Consider the following 20,950-nt stretch of genomic DNA (forward strand, 5'->3'; position numbering starts at 1 on the left):
CTTATTTCTCTGTTTCCTTCTCCATTTAAAACAAGGGTCCTGCCTGTTGGTGTGGCACTGTCTGTCAACCAGAGCTTTCTTGTTCCTCTCCTGATTCTCTGCCATGCCTGGGTTTCCAAGCTGGAGTTTGGGGGAATCCTGAGCCATCTCCTCCTTGTCTTGCTGCAAAGGGGAGCGCAGTGCAGTCGGTGGCTTTCCTTCTGCCAAGACAAATGCAGCAAATGAATGTGGTGGACAGGCCCTAGGTGACTGCCATGGGTCATCACCTGCCTTGGTGTCATCCCCTCTCCTGGAGTTCAGTTAGAGTCTGAACTTAATTCTAATTGATGGAACATGGGATTGTAGGATATCAATCCTGTAATTATATAATTACAGGATTATATAATAATTCTGTAATTATTATATAAGACTCCCCCTTAGCAAGCGGGAGCTAGAGATTTCCCTTTGCTTCTGAAGTAAGGGGCTGGCCAGAGAAGCCCACATGGCAGGGGCTTGTAGGCAGCCTCCAGCCCATAGCTGGCTCAGTCCAGTAGCTGCCAAGGAGTGAATCCTGCCTGCAACCTGAATGAACCAGGACACAGGTTCTTCCCCAGTCAGGCCTCCTGATGAGGATGCAGGCCTGATGGCAGCTTTGTGAAGCCCTGAGCAGGGAACCTAGCAGAACTCCACCTGTAGCCTGGAGCCCTTAGCAGGGAACCTAGCAGAACCCCACCTGTAGCCTGGAGCCCTGAGCAGGGAACCTAGCAGAACCCCACCTGTAGCCTAGAGCCCTGAGCAGGGAACCTAGCAGAACTCCACCTGTAGCCTGGAGCCCTGAGCAGGGAACCTAGCAGAACTCCACCTGTAGCCTGGAGCCCTGAGCCGGGAACCTAGCAGAACCTCACCTGTAGCCTGGAGCCCTGAGCAGGGAACCTAGCAGAACCTCACCTGTCGCCTGTCACCTGAGCAGGGAACCTAGCAGAACCCCACCTGTCACCTGGAGTCCTGAGCAGGGAACCAAGCAGAACCTCACCTGGAGCCTGGAGCCCTGAGCAGGGAACCTAGCAGAACCTCACCTGTTGCCTGGAGCTCTGAGCAGGGAACCTAGCAGAACCCTACCTGTTGCCTGGAACTCTGAGCAGGGAATCTAGCAGAGCTCCACCTGTCACCTGGAGCTCTGAGCAGGGCATCTAGCAGAATCCCACCTGTCACCTGGAGCCCAGAGCAGGAACTCTAGCAGAACCCCACCTGTAGCCTGGACCCATAGAGACTGTGACCCATACAGACTCATAAATATATGTTGTTTTAAGCTGCTAAGTTTATGGTAATTGGTTACAGAGCAACAGAAAACTAATAAAATGAACAAAGGATAAATAATCCCACAGAGTCCCCGTCTCCCTCCCGCTGCAGTGCTGGGGTTCAGGGCCTGCTCCTCTCACTTCGATGCAGCTCTGACGTTCCTGGGTCGGGAACTGCCACCCGCTTGCCACCCCGCCCACTGTTGGCAGGCACTGCTGGCTGTGGCAGTGTAGACAGGGCTGAGTGGCTTACAGTGAGGGTCTCAGAAGGGTCCCACCACCCCTTCCACTCCACAGGCTGGGCATTTTCCCTCAAATAGAGAAAATAATACAATCAGGATTAATAAAAAATCACAGCCCCACAGTTCATTTACACTTGATCAGGGAAATGAGCACCAAATGTTGGACATTTTTCCTGTTTCCGGTCAACATTGATGTTAATGATCTCCAAACAAAGACGCTTTCAGGTTTGGTGACGGCCTGTACACCCAGTGCTCTAGTTCATGTTTTCAGGGAGCCAACTCACTCTGCTGCTTGAATCAACTAAAAGCTGGAAAAAAATATGTGAAACAATGGTTTTTAAGATATGGGACATAAGGCAGCTGGGCCATCCCTGGGAGGGAGGAAAAGTACAGGGTGAGCTCCATGATTGCACGAATGCATTGCCTGGAGAGAGTCTCTGGAGCATGGTGTCAGGAGGCGCCTGCAGGTCTCCCTGGGTTTAGACAGAACGGGGAGTCTGGGGAAGCCACGGCATCTGGGGGTTCTTAGGGCTGAGGCTGGGAGAGGAGAAAGCAACTCAGAACCAAAGTTCTGGCGACAGAGCGAGACTCTGTCTCAAAAAAAAAAAAAAAAAAAAAAACCAAAACAAACAAACAAAAACACCAAAGCTCTGCATGGGTTCCTTTCAGGTATTAAGCTGAATACTGATCAATGCACGGGTGTGAGGTTGGGGAAGAACCGCTTGAAATGATGAGAGAGAACAAGCCTCGGAGCCCTTACAGGGTGGAAATTGTGTCTGTTCTCCAAAGCAAGAACGGAAAACTTTAGAAGTCCCTGGCATCAGGTAGGGAACTTAGAAGGGTTTTCCCTCAGTAGTGGTAGTATAGAAACCTAAACGAAATACTACTCTGGTCCCAAAGCTTAAAAACAGGATCCCACACAATTAATCTGTTCCCGAATGACTTAATTGCATCCCAGCAAAAATTCAAAGATATTTATAGGAATACAAAAATATCAGGTTCCCAACAAGATAAAAGTGACAATATCTAGCTTTCAAAGGCATTGTTAGCCATGCACAGAAATGGAAAAGATCGCAGATAATGAGAACAAAAGTCAATCAAAACTGACCCAGAAATGGTACAGATGTTAGACTCGTTAGTTAGGCAGAGTCATTAAAGCAGGTATTATAACTGTATTTCATATGTTAAAAATCTGGAGAAATAGATAAAGACATGGAAGTAGAGACATGGAAGATATAAAAATGATCCACATTGAACTTACAGAGAGGAAAGACCATGTCTTAAATGAAAAGCATACTGTGTGGGATTATCAGCAGATTAGACTTTGTACAAGAAAAGATTCATGAACCTGCCAACACAGCAATAGAAACTATTCAAAATGAAAGAGAAAAAAATGAACAGAGTCAGTGAACTGTGGGACAATTTAAGTAGCTTTATATACCTGTAATCTGTGGTCCCCTAAAGGGAGGAAACAGAAAAAATATTGGAAGAAATAATACTCAGTTAAAAAAAATTGTATGGAACCTATAAACCTGTAGAATTGAGAATGTGAATGAATGCCAACCGAGCAGAAAACATGAAGAAAACCAGAACAAGGCACGTCGTAATCCAATCGCCCAAAACTACTAATATAAAGAAAATATCAGAAGCATCCAGAGGAGAAGAGACACCCTGCATTACAAAGGTAAGCATGACAACAGCAGTCTCATTGGAAGCATCAAGCCCGGAGACAAGGGCGCAGCCTGTTTGGACTATTCAAAGAACAGCAAACCAGAGAAACCTGTTAACCAGCAAAAGTATCTTTCAGAAATGGAGGTGAAATACGTGCTGTTTCAGACATATAAAAGCTAAAGGAATTCGACACCAGGAGACCGGGATACCTGCATGACAAGCAATAGGTAAACTTGCAGGTGGAAGGAATATGGTCCTAGATGACCGTGTGGACCTGCACAAAGATTGAGGAGTGCCCATAGTGGCAAGTCTAGGAATGCATTCAAACACTTTTTCTTGTTATTGAAATATCTTCAGAAACAACCAAATGGTTAAAGCAGAAACAATAACAGTGTACTGTGGGTTTTCTAACACATGCCGCGGTGCGATGAAGATGACAGGAGCATAGGCGTCGGCAGGGAGAGATGGAAGTACATCGTGGTAAGGCCCTCACGCTGTGCTGCTTGTGAAGCCGGGTAATCGTATCTGGAGGGAAACTGTGGTAAGGCAAGGACATATACCATCAGCCTTACAGTCACCGCTAATGTAACCAGACAGAACTATGGCTAATAAGCTAACACAGGAGATAAAGTAGATTATATAAAATACTCAATTAATATAAAAGAAGGCCAAAAAAAGGAAAAGTGGAACAAAGAACAGATGGGGCAGTTGGGCCGCACTAATAGTAGTATGACAGGTTCTAACTCAGCCATGTCAGTAGGTGTGTTCAATGCAAATGATCTAGACACTTCAATTAAAAGGCAGGTCATGTTAGATTGGATTAAAATCAACACCCAACTGTGTCCTTTACTCGAGGGTTCTTCGGGCTGAGGGTGGGAGAGGAGAAAGCAACTCCGAGAGAACCAAAGCTCTGCAGGGGTTCCTTTCAGGTACTAGGCTGAATATAGTTTCCATACTTTAGGGCATGGTAGCTCAAACCCATAGTCCCAGCACTTTGGGAGACTGACGCAGGAGGATTACTTGGGCCTGGGAGTTTGGGACCAGCCTGGGCAACATGGTGAGACCCCGTCTCTTAAAAAAAAATTAGCTGGGCATAGTGTAGTGGCAGACGTGTGCCTGTGGGCCTAGCCACGCGGGAGGCTGAGTTGGGAGGATTGCTTGGGCCCAGGAAGTCAAGGCTGCAGTGAGCCATGATCATGCTGCAGCCTGGGTGACAGAGCAACACCCTGTCCCCTGTCTCAAAAGAAAAAAAAGAGAAAAGCCCACAAATATGAAGACGCAAGTAGTTTAAAAATAAAATGGTGGGAAAAGATATTTCATGCTAACACCAATCTAAAGAAAACGGTAATGTCTCTATTAATGGCAAACAGTAGATTTCAGAATAGAGAATATTATCAAGTATCAAGAGGATCATTTCATATGATAGAGTGGGTCAGTTAATCAATTGGACATAATTTTAAGTGTTTATGCGTCCAATAAGACTGTATCAAAATACACAGCAAAATCAGATAAAAATGCAACAAGAAATGGACAGAGACAGAGTCACAGAAGGAGATTTTGAGCTCCTCTCTTCAGGAAGTGTTAGAACGAGTAGAAAATCAGGATATAAGAAGCTTGAAAACACTGTCAACAAACTTGACTTAATTGATTTTTATAGAAAATTCCAAGAGTGCACATTCTTTTTAATTTTGCACATGGAACATTTACCAAGAGAGACCATATTTTGGGCCATTAAAAAAGTTTCAATAAATCTTAAGGGATTCAAGAAATATGAAGTATTTTTTGTTTTCTCTGAGCACAATGGAATTAAATTAGCAATCTTTAGCAAGATACCTGGGAAATCCTCAAATATTTCTAAATGAATTAACCCACTTTTAAGTAACCCATGGATCATAGAAGAAACAAAAGGGAAATGAGAAGGTATTTTGAAGTGAATGACAATAAAATCCAACACTTCAAAATTTGTGGGATGCAAAAGAGCAGTACTTAGAAACGTATAGTACTTCCCTTAGAGGGAAACCTATAGCACTAAGCAGTACTTAGAGGGCAACGTATAGTACTGAGTGTGTGAGAAGAGGCTGTATTTACAGGGAAACATATAGTACTGAGTGTGTGCGAAGAGGCTGTGCTTAGAGGGAAACATATAGTATAGAGTGCGTGGCAATATGGCCGTGCTTAGAGGGAATCATATAGTACTGAGTGTGTCAGACGAGGCTGTGCTTAGAGGGAAATGGATAGTACCGAGTGTGTGAGAAGAGGCTGTGCTTAGAGGGAAACGTATAGTGTTGTAGAGAAGTGCAGACTGGTATCCATCATGAGCATAAATGTAAGGATCCTGAACAGATTTTAGTAAATCAAATCCAACAGTACACATCCTGATGATGTAGGGTTTATCCTAGAATGTGAGGTTGATTTTCAGTCAGTGTAATTATTATTATTAACATATTTAAAAAGAAGAACAAACCCATAAAAATCACATCTATATATGCAGAAAAAGCATTTGACACAATCCAATATCCACTCCCAATGAAAACTCTCAGTAAACAAGAACAGAAAGGAACTTTTGAAGCTGGATAAAGAGCATGTTCGATGTTTAAACCCATAGCTGACATAATAGGAAAGGGGGGGTGTCAATGGAAAGCTTTCCCCCCAAATCGGAAACCTGGGACAGTGTTCCTTCTTTCCACTTCTGTCCGGTGTGTACACTGGAGATTCTGGTGGCAGAAAGACAAAAACGTACATTCATTTATTCGTACATACATACAAACGTAAGTGGCATCCAGACCAAAAAGGAAGAAGTAAGACTCTCTGCTTTTGCAGACAACATGATCATCTTTTTTGAAAGTCTGATGGCATTTACAAAAAAGCTACTAGAAAGAACAAGAGTTTAGCAAGGGTTCAGGATACAGGATCTACATACAAAAATAAACTTTGTTTTTTGTATACTAACAGTGAGAAATGAGAAATTGAAATTGAGCAATACAATTTATAATAGCATGAAAATGTGAAATATTTAGGGAAAACACTATGATAAAATATGTAATAGGCCTGTACACTCAAAACTACAAAACAATGCTGAGAGAAATGAAAGATGACCTAATCATGTTCAGAGATCAGAAGACTCAAGAATATTAAATGTCAGCTCTCACCAAACTGATCATACATTCTACTCAATTGCAATCAAGATCCCACATGCTTTTCTATAGAAATTAACAAGCTGATTTTTAAATTCATATGGAAATACAAACTCCCTAGAATGGCTAAAACAACACAGAAAAAGATGAACAAAGTTGAAGGACTTTGTTCACTTTTTTCTTTTTTTTTTTGTTCACATTAGCTGATTTCAAGAATTATAAAGCTTCAGTAATCAAGACAGCATGTTGTTGCCATTGAGATAAGCAAAGAGATCAGTGGAATAGAAGAGAGTGCTGAGAAATGGAACCGTGCATATGTGCAATGATTTCCAAAAAGGTACAAAAGAAATTCAGTGGCAAAGCATATATTTGTTTTGCGTATAATCGTTATATATGTTGAGCAAATGAAGAAGTTCGAATTGAAAATTCACATCAGAGGAAGGAGTTTGAATTCATATTTTGTGCCATGTTAAAAAGTTACCTCAAAATGAATCAGAGACCTATGTTTTGTTTTTTAAATTTATTTTTATTTATTTAACTTTTTATTTCTATAGGTTTTTGGGGAACAGGTGGTATTTGGTGACATGAGTAAGTTCTTTAGTGGTGATTGGTGAGATTTTGGTGTACCCATCTCCCGAGCAGTATATACTGAACCCAGTTCGTCGTCCTTTATCCTTCACCCCCTTCCCACCCTTTTCCCCTGAGTCCCCAAAGTCCATTGTGTCATTCTTATGCCTTTGAATCCTCATGGCTTAGCCTGGTTGGGGTGGGAGACTAGTCTTCTAAGTGAAGTTAACTCAGAGACCTATGTTTGAAACCTAAAATTATAAAACTTCTGCAAGGAAACACAGAGCGTCTTTGTGTGACCTTAAGCTAGGCAAGCAAGATTTCTTGGAATAATGGCCAAACCCTCAGACATTAAAGAAAATTTGGACAAATAAATCGGGCTTTACCAAAATTAGAATCTGTTTTTCAGATGATACTATTAATATAATAAAAAGACAAGCTAAAGACTGGGCGAGCCTTCCAGAAGTGCGGGTTGCGACAGAGCCTAGGGCCAGGCCTGCCTTCTGGACTTTCCCTGTCTTGTCCAGCCCACTCCTCTTCCCTGGGCAGCTTTGAACTGCGGGTTCCCTGGCCGTGGAGCACAGTCAGGGACCCTGGAGCTTCAGGCACCCAGGGAAGCGGCTCCGTCATCTGCATTTTTAAAGGAAGTAAATCAGATTTGTTGTTGCCTTCTCATATGGAAATGACCCTGTTTTGGAGGGGTGTGCTGAGTAGCTGGTGTGCACGTCTGTGAGGTGAAAATGATTTAATACCTTGTTGCTTCAGTGCCATGTAGCTCTAGAAGAAGTTGTATTTTAGATTATGTTACTGTCAAAAAAATAGACCTCAATACCTCTCTAGAGATGAAAAGATTGCGTGCTGTGGCGTCAGATAAGCACCATTTCTTTACAACCTGCCAGGAGGATTTATTTCATTCTGCGCTCATGTTTGCTGAGATTCTGAGAGTGAATGGTCGCGTTCCTGTCCCTCGGTCCCTGTCCCCCACGGCCCAGGTTCTGAGAGCGAGTGGTCGCGTTCCTGTCCCTCGGTCCCTGTCCCCCACGGCCCAGGAATGAATCTGGTATGACCTCTTCCGTCTCGCCTGCCTGTGCATACTTAGCTGTGTCTTGGGTCTGACCTGTCTTCAGCCCCATCCTTGTGTTGAGCGTGTGAGAAGACAGCAGTTGTGTGACACGACGTTGACATTAAATGAACGGTGGAGAAGTTATCTTGAGGGAATGTGTTTGCAGTTTGGCCTCTGCCTTGCAGTCTGGTTGGATCTCAGTCCTCAGGACCATTTAATGGTGGTGGGAGCATTCTGTTTGTCCCCAAATGTGGGACACCACCACACGATCCTGACACTAACGTCCCAGAGTTGGTGTCAGACTCTATGAGCTAAGGGCTCAGTCCTTAACAAGAGCACCCTCACTTCAGACTCCAGCTGCACCTCAGTGGTCCCCAGGCCACCTGCACCTCTGCCCAGCTGGCTGTAAATTCAGTGGTGTCCATGACTTCAGGTTTGATTATTCATTAGAATGGCTCATGGGACTCAAGAAAGCCAGTGACTATGATTCCAGTTTTATGTACAGGTTAGGGGGACCAGGCAAATGTGGAGAATCATGGGACGAAATCTGCAGGAGTCCCGGGGATGCAAAGCTTCCATACCCCTCCCCATGGGGCCCAGGGACACAGCGCTTCCATACCCCTTCCCATGGGGCCCAGGGACACAGCGCTTCCATACCCCTTCCCATGGGGCCCAGGGACACAGCGCTTCCATACCCCTTCCCATGGGGCCCAGGGACACAGCGCTTCCATACCCCTTCCCATGGGGCCCAGGGACACAGCGCTTCCATACCCCTCCCCATGGGGCCCAGGGACACAGCGCTTCCATACCCCTCCCCATGGGGCCAGGGGACACAGCGCTTCCATACCCCTCCCCATGGGGCCCAGGGACACAGCGCTTCCATACCCCTTCCCATGGGGCCCAGGGACACAGCGCTTCCATACCCCTCCCCATGGGGCCCAGGGACACAGCGCTTCCATACCCCTTCCCATGGGGCCCAGGGACACAGCGCTTCCATACCCCTTCCCATGGGGCCCAGGGACACAGCGCTTCCATACCCCTCCCAATGGGGCCAGGGTGCTAACTCTCCTGCCATAGCCATGTGTTCGCCAAAAAGAAAGCCCCTCAGAGCTTGGTGACCGGGGTTTCTATTGAGGTTCATTGCATAGGCCAGATGACTGAACGGGGGCCGCCTGATGGAGCTCAGTGCCCAACCTCCCTCCTCTTCCCTCCCTTCCCTTCACCCAGGCTCACCTGACTCTACAACCTGAGGCCTTAATGTGCTCTCTGGTGTCCAGCCCAGACTCGGCTGCTGCCCGAAGGAGAAGACCTGCCGGCAGCCTCGATCTTGGCCAAGGCTCCTGGCTGCCGCTTCTGGGGCGGGGATGGCAGGAGCCCTGCCTGTTTGCCTGCAGGGATTTGCCAGCGAGTGTCCTGTGCCGGGAAAGTGGAGCTGTGGGTCCATGATTCTGCTGCTCTTCCTTGAGCCCCATCTCTCTCCCCTGTTCCCTTCCCGCTCAGGCGCGCTGTCCCATCGGAGGCCTTGGTGAGCGGCCACAGTGCTCTGTCTTGAGCTGTCAGCCCCAGACTGCTTCCCCCAGAGTGGCCTGGGCCGGGGCTGCTGCTCTTCCTGGGTCTCAACCCTTCCCACCCTCTGCCCACTATTGGCAGTGAGCGGTTCTTGGTGTTCTGGCTGGTGAGCGTGACTGGACCCTGCTTGTTGGGGACCTGGCTTTTCTAGCTGTCAGCGACATAAACCAAACCATGCAAATGAGAAAGGAGGTGGTCTCAGAGTGGGGGGCCTCTTGGTGCGGAGGGGCCCTGCTCACTGTCAGTGGCTCTTGCTTTTGTTCTTTTTATCTTTTTAACTGATTAGAGAATTGAAATCTTCCCCCAGAATCAAAGCCTATTCATGGCTGTCCCAGCCAAAGCGTGATGTATTTGTGTCTGTTCTCGGCTTTGTGCGGGGGGTTGAAAGGTTTTCTTTGTCAGGTGTCTAAGTGTGAGCCATTATGCTGCTCTTCGGGCGATAAATCTGAGTGTCTGGTCCTGCATAAACAGTGTGTGTTTTATGCCAAGTCAATGGGATACATGTTTTTTCCATTTTAGCCTAAATCCTGGGACACAATGTGTTTGCATAATTTATTTTTATTTTTAATCAAGAAGACAAGATGTTTCAGCAGAATTTTCGGTCTGTGGATCTGCTGTTTAAAGTGCTGGGAAAAGTGTTCAACAAATATTGTGGTTGTTTCTCCAGCTTGCCAATATGACACATCTCTTCCTGGTGACTTTACAACAATAACGTTGCCTTGCCCTGCCACATAAGGGCTTTATGAAAAAACCTTTTCAGCCTGAAATATGACAATAATTACACCTGCCTGCTCATTCATTGTATGTATACTCTTATTTCCAGTGAAATGGAAATTTCAAATTCAGAATTATTGCCAACCAAATTACCTTTATCAGTGAAAGAGCATCTGCTCGCAATTACTTATAAAATAAGAAAAATGAATCCTTTCGGCATGTACATTTGCACTTTGATGTGTATAAATGGGAAGTAATGCCTGGAGTTAAGCAGCCCATCCTTCACCGTGCCCAGACGGGAGGAGGCTTTCCCGCTGGGGATGCACGTCCCGGGGGGGTTAGGCCCTGGCTGGCCGCGCCCGCACCCTTCATGACGTGCTGCCAGAGAAGCCACGGAATCGTGCTAAGTGACCACTTCCGTGTGAAGAAAGACACTCCCCGGTGCCTTCTGGATGGATGTCCCATGGGCTCCAGAATCAAGCCGGCTTAGCCAGGCTGTGTTGGGTGACTCAGCGGAGCGCTTGCCATGGAGTCCCTTGCTGTGGCCACCGTGGTCTCGTGCTGTGCCTGCCATCACCTCTGGGTGGGCTGGGTTTTGCCTTTTCACTCCTTTCAGGAGTTCAAGGTTCTGTGTCAGGCAGAAGGCCAGGCACTCAGGACACAGAGAGCTTGTAATTCCGGTGCAGTGCACAGCTTGGAGCCTGAAGGCTGGATTGCCTTGTCTGTTTCCTACAGGCTGCTGAGCCCCCGGCGGGCAGAAACAGGCCTTGTCTTCCCTGTAGCTTTGCTTTCAGAGGCAATCCTGGGAAGTGGAGGCCCTGGTCAATCTTTCCTTAAAGAACCAGTGAAAGAGGAGCCTCTCGCCCTGGAACGGCCTTGCCTGTGCCTGTGAGGTTAACGCTGTGTCTGGTTTTCTGGTTAGTTCCTTGTGACCGGGTGCTCTTGCAGATGTACTGGGCTTTGCCCTGAGGAGAGTGGGTGGCTCTGCGCAGGGCGCAGGTGCCCAGAGACGCAAGGGTGGGTCCATGCTCAGCTCTGGTGGTGTGGGGTCGTTTCAAGGGGACAGAGTGGGGGCAATCCTCAGGCCCATCTTGGCTCGCCTGCCTCCTTGTGTGCACCTTTGGACAGGTCCCCTCACCTGCCTCACCTCACAGGTGAGGGGCCGGGGTCCCCAGGGTGTGAGGTGTGTGCCCCCCTTCAGGAGCTGTGCAGTGGGAGTTCGGTGCAGGTCAGCCGGCCATTGCACTCTGGCTGGAATGGGCTCCTTCTCCTCAAGTCAGCGTCCCTCAGGGAGGGGCTGAGGGCTTGGTGGCCTCTGTGCTTTCCACCCCTGAGTCCCTGCAAGTGGGGCAGGAAGGGTTAATTTGTACTCTGTTTAGTTACCACAATGACAGGTGTTCCAGAAATATGTGTTTAAATTTTCAAGTCTGTTTCTTGCCAGTTTGTGTTGGAAAGATGTCACCTGCCTCCCAGGCCTGTGGTAGAGTTGTCTGTTTTCCCAGGTGGGGACATGCCGAGCCCCGGCACAGGTGGGCTGCTGCTGCTCTAGGCAGGTGACAGACTGGCCGGTGAGCCACAGCTCCTCTTCTGCGTGTGACTCTGTGGTGCGCACCTTCCCCAGCAGTCACGTCATCCTCATCCATGGCAGAGGTTGCCCTGGGTGCCAGGCTGCCTGGTTAACAAATGCGTGCCCCGCACACATCACATGTGTGGTGGGCCATGGCCTGCCTTGGTGCTGGTCTCTGTTTCCGGACAAAGTCCCTGCCCTCGAGGAAGTCACAGTCTAGAAGATAAGACCCTCTGGCAAGTCCCACCCACACCAGGTCCCCCAGGCTGGGTCCAGGGCCTGGCCCTGTGAGTGCTTGGTTGAGAGGCCTCATCATACACTGGATTTGTGCCTGGAGTGAGAGGAGAGAGGGAGTGGCCGCGAACACACACCCAAAGGGAAGAACACCCAGGCTCTGTAGCCCTGTCTAAAGCTCGCCTGAAGCCTCCTGTGTAAAATGTGGGCACAGCACTCGTGTCCTGGTGATTAGCCTGTGACTGTCCCACTGCTGCCTTGGTACACTGGGGCCCTGCCCTGGCAGCATTGGAGAACCTTCAGAGCAGCGGCCAGACAGGGATGTGCAGTGTGGCTGTGTGTCCCAGGAGGCCCCAGGCTGCTGACTTCAGCTTATCTCCACGGCAGAGCTTCATTCACGCCAGTGCAAGGCGGCACCCACTTGCTGCAGCCCAGACGTCCACGCAGAGCTGTGGGCTGGGAGTGGCCAGTGAAACCAGGTGCCACCTGCCAGGCCAGGCACCTGCCCTGGAACGTTCCTTTCACACTGCCGTCCCAGGCCGCCCTGTGTGACCCCTCCTTCCTCAGGCGCTTTGTTTCAGGCAGTGATTTTCCTCTGGAGCTGTCGCTGTCGTCCTGGCTGCTCTTCCCCAAGTAGCCAACTGCTCCTTCATGGAAGCTCATTCTTTTTTCTGTGCAAAAGAGCCTTGTTGAGTAAATGGAGTCATTTTCTAAACAGCTGGTTTTAAGTGTTCAGACTTGAATTCCACGTGTCAGTGCGCTGGGGGCAGCAGAGTCTGGTAGCAGCTTGGGTGGACTTCCACCCTCCGAGGGGCATGGGCAGAGGTCAGGCCTGGATGGTGGAGCCCCCTCAGGGCTTCGTAGAACTTTCTATCAGTTTAGTTTTGTAGCTGCAGATTAACTTCAGGTTAGAAATGATTCTGTAAGTTCTTTGAAAAGAACGCCATGTTCTAGGGTGTGGCTGGAAAACTCCTCACTATTGCTGTGTTGAGAAATAGAAGCAGAGGAGGACGGCCAGGCTGGGAATGTGTCCGTCTTCCGGTTACCTGTTTGCTCTCTGTACTCATTCGTTCATCACAGTCACCTGACAGACACTCATGGATGCTCAGTCGTGTGTACTGGGGGCCGGGGAAACAAAGGCGACACAGACCTGGACCCACACCTGACCAGCTCACACCCCAGGGTGGCCAGGCGCCCTGAGCACTTATGCCCCTTTCGTGATAAATGCTTCCATAGAGGTGTGTATAGAACCAAGAAGAGGGGGAGGCTCACAGCTTGGGGTGTTTCTGGAAGCATCTAGGAGTTTTGACGTCTGGGTAGCCTCGCACTGAGCAGAGACAGGTGCCCTGGTGGAAGGCTGCCATGAGGGTGAGCCCGGGGCGCGGGGAAGCCTGCGTGGTGGCGTGGGTGTTGTTGGTCACCTGGTGCCACCGCAGGAGGCATGGCATTGCAGGGGAAGGCAGCGGTGAAGGCCGAGGAGGGAGTGGGGGTCTGGTGCCTTTCTTAGGCACTCTGACTTCATTCTGGGGGCCAGTGTCTCTTCATCTGTGGGGATCCTGAGACACCACCTGGCACCCCCTTTGGTCTCTCCGTCCCCCGAGGGATGAGCAGCCGTGGGATTAAATTCTGCGGGGGCTTCAGCCTCAGGGGCCCCTCAGCAGCACCGTTTTGTTCTCTCCACTTGCCGCGCTGCCCTTTACTTATTAGAGACTATGGGAACCATTTTTTGGTAGTGAAATTAGTTTTATTTTAAAAATAAATGTCTTTAATAAAGTGCCAGTGGATTAGAAGGAAGCTGTTAAGTGAGCAACACGCTGGCGCTGCCTCTGGACCTGCACTGCAGCCCTCCCCTCCCTCGGTGTGGAGCTCTTGGAGTGGGTGTCCTGCGTGAGCCACTGGGACCTGTCCTTCCTGTCTCTGTGAGCCTGTGTGGTGCCGCGTCCTTGTGTGACCTGCCCTCTGAGGCGTTCCCAGTGCAGAGATGTCACTGGCATGTCAGCATCTTCTCTAGAGTCTCTGACATCCCACCTGGAAGAGTCTGACTGAGAGTCGAGATGAGAATCTGTATTTAACAGCTCCTGTGCTCCCGTGGTGATGAGGATGAAGAGGAGGGGGAGGAGGAAGATGAAGACACGATGATGTCCAACCCTGTTTGGGAATCCCTGAGGTCACTGCCAAGCCCACTGCACCCTGGCATCAGGCCCTCCTTGCCCTGCAAGCGGGCCCGTGCGTTCCCTGTGCCCCGGCTGTCTCTGGGCCTGGCTCCTCAAACGTTTCTAGCCCAACACCTTTCAGAAGTGCTCCAAGGCAGGGGAGGCAATCCCTGGCCTATGTGCCGGGGACTTTGGACGACGGAGCTCGAACAGGCCCAGTGCAAAGATGAAATTGCATTGAAATCGCAGTTTTATCCTAACAACTGATGACGATAATTGATTTTATGGCATATTATGCATTGGTTTTGGTTTTAATACACAAATAACATTTTCAGTCGCTCAGAATAAACTGTCCTTGCTGCTCGCGTGTGACGCTCTTTGCTTGCAGCCGACTCTGGCACTGATGCGTCAGGCTCCCTGAGTCCTGAGGCACCAGCGTTCCCAGCCACTCGTCCACCGAAATGTTCCACCTCTGAAGCTCTCATGGGGGCAGGGGAGACAGGTGGGCTTGCTAATGAAGAAGTGTGGGCATCTGTGGCCGTGTGTGTAGTCTGCGCCAGACCTCTTCATAAAGCAAAAAGCCAACCAACCCCCTGCTGTAGCAACTGAGTATCTGAAGTGAGCAGATGCCATCTGGAGGAGCCGCCCTGCAGGCTGCTCTGCTGCCGGGGACCCCCACCCCCACCTGCCTCCGGGGCCTGCCTGGCCTGCTTGTACCTGCTCTCTCTGCAGGCCTGGAGCCCTTGGTGCTCAAGTTTGTTACTGCAGAGGCTGCGCACAGTGGTGGGTGTGTGGGTGCCTCTGGGTCCAGGCAGCCTCCTGGAGGGCATTCCTGTGGGTTGTGGGCAAGGCTGTCCAGCCTCCCTGGTGACTTCCTCCCAGGCTGGCCCCTGGGGCTCAGAGGGGAGCCTTTGCTGTTCTGCTCCACCCAGTTCTGCAGTTTCCACAATGAATTATTCACTGTCGTGTTGGGATGGAGCGTGTATTGCTGCATCTACCCCACAGTGTGAACCAGGGCCTCATCCTGCAGGCATCCCCTGACACCCAGCCCTACAGGAGCCCCGCCCCAGCACATTTGCCCTGGTCAGCTGAGGACAGCAGTGGTTTAGGGGAGGAGGGTGACAGTGAGGGCAGAGACAGTGAAGGGACCAGCTCCCGCCACAGCAGGGTCCCATCATGGGACCAGAGCTGCCCATGCTTTTCCAGGGCCAGCTTAGTGGAGCCTGCTTGGAAACCAGTCCCTGTCCTTAGGTGAGGGCAGCTCCCGGTCCCATGGCCCTGAAGTCCAGGCCGGCACTCGCATGTCTTGGTAGAGCTCATGGTCCGTCAGGTGGACGGCATTGCAGGATGGACCCTCCTGTTCCTCTTCCCCCTGCTTCTCGCTTGTTGCTGAAATATTGCAAGTTACCAGGGACTTGAGTAAAACAAACCAGTAAACAGAACACTAGCTTTTCTCTGGTATTTGTTTATTTGCCATTTCTAGAACTTTCTTTGAGGGAATGGAGATCCCTGTGAAGTGTTTCGGGGTCACTTCTCAGGGCAAGCCAGGATTAGGTAAGCGTGGAGAGAAGGGAGGTGTAACTTGGAAGCAGGGTAAGGAAGTGAGCTGCAGAAAGAAGGCTCTCAGCAGCCCTCAGGTGCACCTGCGTTTTAAAAACCAAGGATCCACTATCCGGCTCAATTGGGCAATAATTAGTAATGATGATTTGTTTTTATAAAGCAGCACCCATTCTTCTAGGCCCTTTAGAGTAGGACCTCATGGGCAGAATGTTGGAAAGAGGAGCATAGGCACCATGATCACTGGGATTTTGCCTCCAGGAGTGACACCTCCAGGACTCAGCAGGGGGTGAGGCAGGGAGCACAGGGTCTGAGCTGAGGCTGCAAAGCTGCCGCCCACCACAGCTTGATGAGAGGGGAGCACATGTGGCTGGTGCGAGCGTGTGCTTCTGGGAGTGATGCTTGGTAAAGCCTGGCTCTTTCCAGAGGCCCAGCTGTCTCAGGGGTGTCCCCATCCTGCAGTCGAGGGGTGTCCTTCACCTTGCCTGCAGGCCTTGTGTCCCACTTGTGCACTCAACGGTTGGGTCCAGGCATAGGTGGAGCATTTCCCTGGACAAGATTGGACCCCTCCTGAGGAGCTGGCAAGCTCATCTCCTCTCTCTAAGCCCCTCCTGGGACACCAGCCTGGGTCTGTGGAGCTTCTGTGGAGCAGGGAAAGAGCGCCTATCTGTGGAGCCCCACGGTGTGGGTGTCGACTCAAGCCCCCACATCTTCCTGGGTGTTAGGGCGTGAAGCACCCGAACATGTCCATGATTATAATCATCACGTCAGCAGCACCACCATCTTTCGCTTTCCTGTAGGAAGGGTGAGCTGTAGTCTCTCATTAATAGAATCAGTTCTTTGCTCCTTGGGGGTTGTTGCTTGGGATTCCCTGTTGGAGTGGGGTTCTGAGGCGGGCGCAGGCCCTTGGGGGACAAGTGACCTGGCTGCCAGTGCCTCCAGAGGGCTCCCCTGACAGCCTTGGGGCCTGTGTTTGTTTTGTGCAGAGCAAGTGCACCGGCACCTGGACCAACACGAAGTGAGATACCTGCAGTTTGCCTTCCGCTGGATGAACAACCTGCTGATGAGGGAGGTGCCCCTGCGTTGTACCATCCGCCTGTGGGACACCTACCAGGTGAGCTCTCCTTCGCACCCTCCGCCATGGGGGTGCCAGGAGCCCGGGCCGTTTCCTGTCGCCTTCTGCCCTGGGCCTGTGTGTTGCATTCGATTTTGTCTTCCAAGCGCTCTCTCCATTGAAATGCGGTCTTTAAAAAGTATACTCCTGGCCGGGCGCGGTGGCTCATGCCTGTAATCCTAGCACTTTGGGAGGCCGAGGTGGGTGGATTGCCTGAGCTCAGGAGTTCGAGACCAATCATGGGCAACGTGGCAAAACCCCGTCTCTACTAAAAACACAAAAAATTAGCCAAGTGTGGTGGCCCACACCTGTATTCTTAGCTACTCAGAGGCTGAGGCATGAGAATTGCTTGAACCCGGGAGGTGGAGGTTGCAGGGAGCCAAGCTTTCGCCACTGCACTCCAGCCTGGGTGGCAGAGCGAGACTCCATCTCAAAAAATAAATAAATAAAAATAAAAGAGTATACTCCTGGCATGCTTTTTATCTGAGGAGATGTAAAACAGGGAAAAGAACTTCAGGCCGTTCTCTTTGTGGCTGAGTTTCATTCTGCCTGCGTGGTGACAGCAGCCTTGAGCTCTCTGGGAAGTCACATCCTGAGCAGTGTGCTAGGAGGATGCGAGGGATGCTGGTGACTCTGCTGTGAGTTGAGCTGCTTCTGCCAAAAAACTCACGCTCAGGACTCACACCTTGTCTATATTTTGAGTTACATATAATAAAAGATTTTTAAAAAATTCACAGATTCAGTGTGGTATGAAATTTTCTACTCTTCACCAATTCTGATGAAATTCAATTCTTCAGGAGGTTGAGTTTTCTGGAACAAGCCACCTCTCCTCCCTTGAGTGTCCCATCACTTATTCTAGCACCTTTTCATTTTGTTCGAGATGTTTGCTGAAGCGGAGGCGGTGCTGTGGGGGTTTTACACGCCAGGCTTTCATCATCAGTTACAAATAGCAGGCACCATTATGTGGGATTAGGAATCAAATCTCTACAGAGTGCTGAAGAAAGACGCGTATGGCTGGTTTTCATCCCGGCACCTCAGGAGCCAGGCTTTCTACCACAGTGAGCACAGCCCTTCATGGGCTGCACGTTCAGGATTTGCAGGGGGGCAGCTGCCCTTGGAGGTTGATGCTGGGGGACGGGCGTTTCTGGAAAGGGGAGCTCTTGGCGGGAGGCTTTTTCTAAGGCCGCATAGGTCCCAGGCACTGCACTGGGTCCCAACATTGGTGCCTCGCCCGTGGAGGTGGGGAAGGCTGGGCGTCCCAGAGCAGCTAGGGAGGGCCTGGGGGTCATTCTGACCAGCTGCTCCCACAGGGCCTCAGGCTGCGTGCGTTCTTCCCACAGGACAGGGTGCCTGCTGGGCCTCCGTGCTCTCCAGTCTCTCATTCTGAGCCTGTTTTCGTATGAGTCATCTAGAACGGTGCCCCAAAGCTTTGTTCCTGACACCGGTTGCTGGTCAGTGTGCCCCTTGGTGGGTGTGGGTGTTTTGTGGCTCTGAGGTCCTGTATTCTGACTTTGCTTTTCCTTTGCGCCGCTTGTCTGGTCTATTGATCTCACTACGGAAATTATCACCAGTCAGCAGACTGTCATTCGTGTCCGCGACTTGGGTTTTGTTCTTCGAAGTGTTTGGCAGCTACAGAATTTCTGGCCAGCAGCATTTGCTGGGACATAAAGCCTTACCTTGGGCTGTTTGGTTAAAGTAGCTGTCAGTCTAGTGCTATTGATCGGCTCTCTGTAATATGACAGGAAACAAAACTTAATATCCTGTAAATTGCGAATGCTGTCCGTTTTTGTGATTGGTTAGGCTGTTTGAGACCCAGACCTCCCTCATTAAACACAGTTCCTTGTAATACTGTCCCCATTACGAATAAATTAGGTATTAAGTCAATCGCATTTTTGAGGAGCCAGAAAATGGATCGGCTTGCCCATGGTTCTGCACCACCTACTTAAAACTCCTAATAGGTATTAAAACTTTAAGCACAATTGTGGCATCTTTATTGAGTTAATTTTCTTGAAATTAAATTTTGTCGTGAATTGACTCATTTGTACCAGGGACTCATTCTTGAACTGATAGTACCCTGATTATAAACCTCTTCATATCTTAAGAATCGGGGGTATTTCTGTTTTACAGGGCCAAGTAACCATGAAATTGTATTGCATCTTTTGGCAATGAAAACACATAGTAATCATAGGAAAGCAATCGGGTGATTACTCTCCCCTAAACTGGGGGGTTTATTAGCTGAGCCATTACAGGTTTTAGTTACTCTTTAACCCCTTACAAGGTAGCTTAAAGTCCTCTTGGGACACGTGTCACTAAAAGGTTGTTTATAAGCACCTACACCTTCCCAGGCCCTGAACTAGATAGTATATAAAAATGAATGAGGGGCATTGTCATGAGGGTGACAAAAGGCTTGGAAGAGGAGCCAATGATGCAGAGATAGCCCAGATGGAAGAGAATGGCCCTGCTCCCCCAGGGGTCGCGTGCTCCCTCATGGATGCGTGCATCTCAAAAAAAAAAAAAAAAAAAAAAAAAAAAAAAAAAAAAAGAAATACCTGGGCCTGGGTCATTTGTAAAGAAAAGAGGTTTAATTGGCACATGGTTCCAAAGAGGCTGTACAGAAGGTATAGTGCTGGCATCTGCTCGGCTTCTGAGGAGGCCTCAGGAAACTTGCAATCATGGCAGAAGGTGAAGAGGAAGCAGGCGTGTCTTCCATGGCTGGAGCAGGAGCAAGGCGTCGGGGAGGTGCCACAGACTTTTTTTTTTTTTTTTGAGACAGAGTCTCACTCTGTCGTCCAGGCTGGAGTGCAGTGGTGCGATCTCGGCTCACTGCAAGCTCCGCCTCCCAGGTTCATGCCATTCTCCTGCCTCAGCCTCTCGAGTAGCTGGGACTACAGGTGCCCGCCACCACGCCCGGCTAATTTTTTTGTATTTTTAGTAGAGATGAGGTTTCACCGTGTTAGCCAGGATGGTCTCGATCTCCTGACCTTGTGATCCACCCGCCTCGGCCTCCCAAAGTGCTGGGATTACAGGTGTGAGCCACCATGCCTGGCCAGTGCCCAGACTTTTAAACAACCCTATCTCAGGAGAGCTCACTCACTAGCATGAGAACGGCGTGGAGAAGGGTGGTGGTAAACCACTCGGGAGAGTCTGACCTCCTGATCTCATCACCACCTCCAACATTGGGGATTACAATTAGACATGAGATTTGATGGGGACACAGATCCAAACCCTGCGTCAGCAGTGGTCATCGATGGCTGAGAGCAGGTGCATGGGGGTGAATTCAGCCAGGATGAGGGGGTCGTCGAGCAAGTGGGGTCAGAGGGCATCGGAAGTCTGAGAAGTGTGGCTCTGATGGGGAGAGGGAAGCTCGGATGGGGGGTGGGTGGAACCTGGGGAGGGTGATCCCACAGTGGGCGATCCCTGGGTGCGTGAGGCTGCTGGGGAGGTGAGGATGCAGGGCAGCGGCTGACTTGACGGGGGGCCCTGTGGGAGGTTACCCCGTGCGGGACGTGACTCAGCAGCAGAGGAGCAGCGGGGGTAGGCCGTGGACTGAAAAAGAACAACAGGTTCTGACAGGACATGCAAAGCCAGGTTCTTCTCTCTAAATTCCGGTGACTTCTTCCTCTTGGGGAACATTCAGGGCTCTGAGTACGGTGAGTGAGCAGCAGCCAAGCTGGCCTCCTGGGCCTGGGAGGTTCCATTTCCAGTTTGGTGAAGGCCACCTCTCGTTTGAGATCCTCGGCTGCCTTCAGGGCCGCGGGTACACCTGAAACGGTTACTTATGCTGCTTTAGAATGGCTCCTCACACACATCCTGTGCAGGTGGCAGGGGACTCGCTGGTAAACGGGCGAACATCTCCACACTTTACGTTTCCTATCCCCTAGTGACTTGATGCTTTTTTTCTAAGGAAAGGGAACATTTATTTTTGCCAGGTGAGTATTGCAAGATGACTTCATTTGGCTTAAGGCCTTTATTAAATTCCTTTCTAGTGATATCCAAGAGGCCACTTGAATGTTAATCGTTGCACTTCTACCACCCATATCCCAAAGTGTATCTTTAATCATCACTGCCCGCGCTCCTCACGCAGGGCT

At 49.9% G+C, this 20,950-nt stretch overlaps 1 protein-coding gene across 5 annotated transcripts in view; it reads left to right on the top strand.

Moving 5' to 3' along the window:
* Nucleotides 1–20,950, top strand: part of TBC1D22A (TBC1 domain family member 22A) — a 419,760-nt gene that overhangs the window by 259,753 nt on the left and 139,057 nt on the right. For 4 of the 5 annotated variants that reach the window (XM_003812372.6, XM_055106057.2, XM_014343350.6 and 1 more), the window contains one exon: nucleotides 16,735–16,862. In XM_003812372.6, the coding sequence (XP_003812420.3) occupies nucleotides 16,735–16,862 (128 nt within the window). Of the gene's footprint in view, nucleotides 1–16,734; nucleotides 16,866–20,950 lie in introns of those variants that run through there. The other variant, XM_057301037.2, reaches the window with a different exon arrangement.

This window comes from Pan paniscus, chromosome 23, assembly GCF_029289425.2.
Source record: "Pan paniscus chromosome 23, NHGRI_mPanPan1-v2.0_pri, whole genome shotgun sequence".
NCBI classification, from domain to species: domain Eukaryota; kingdom Metazoa; phylum Chordata; class Mammalia; order Primates; family Hominidae; genus Pan; species Pan paniscus.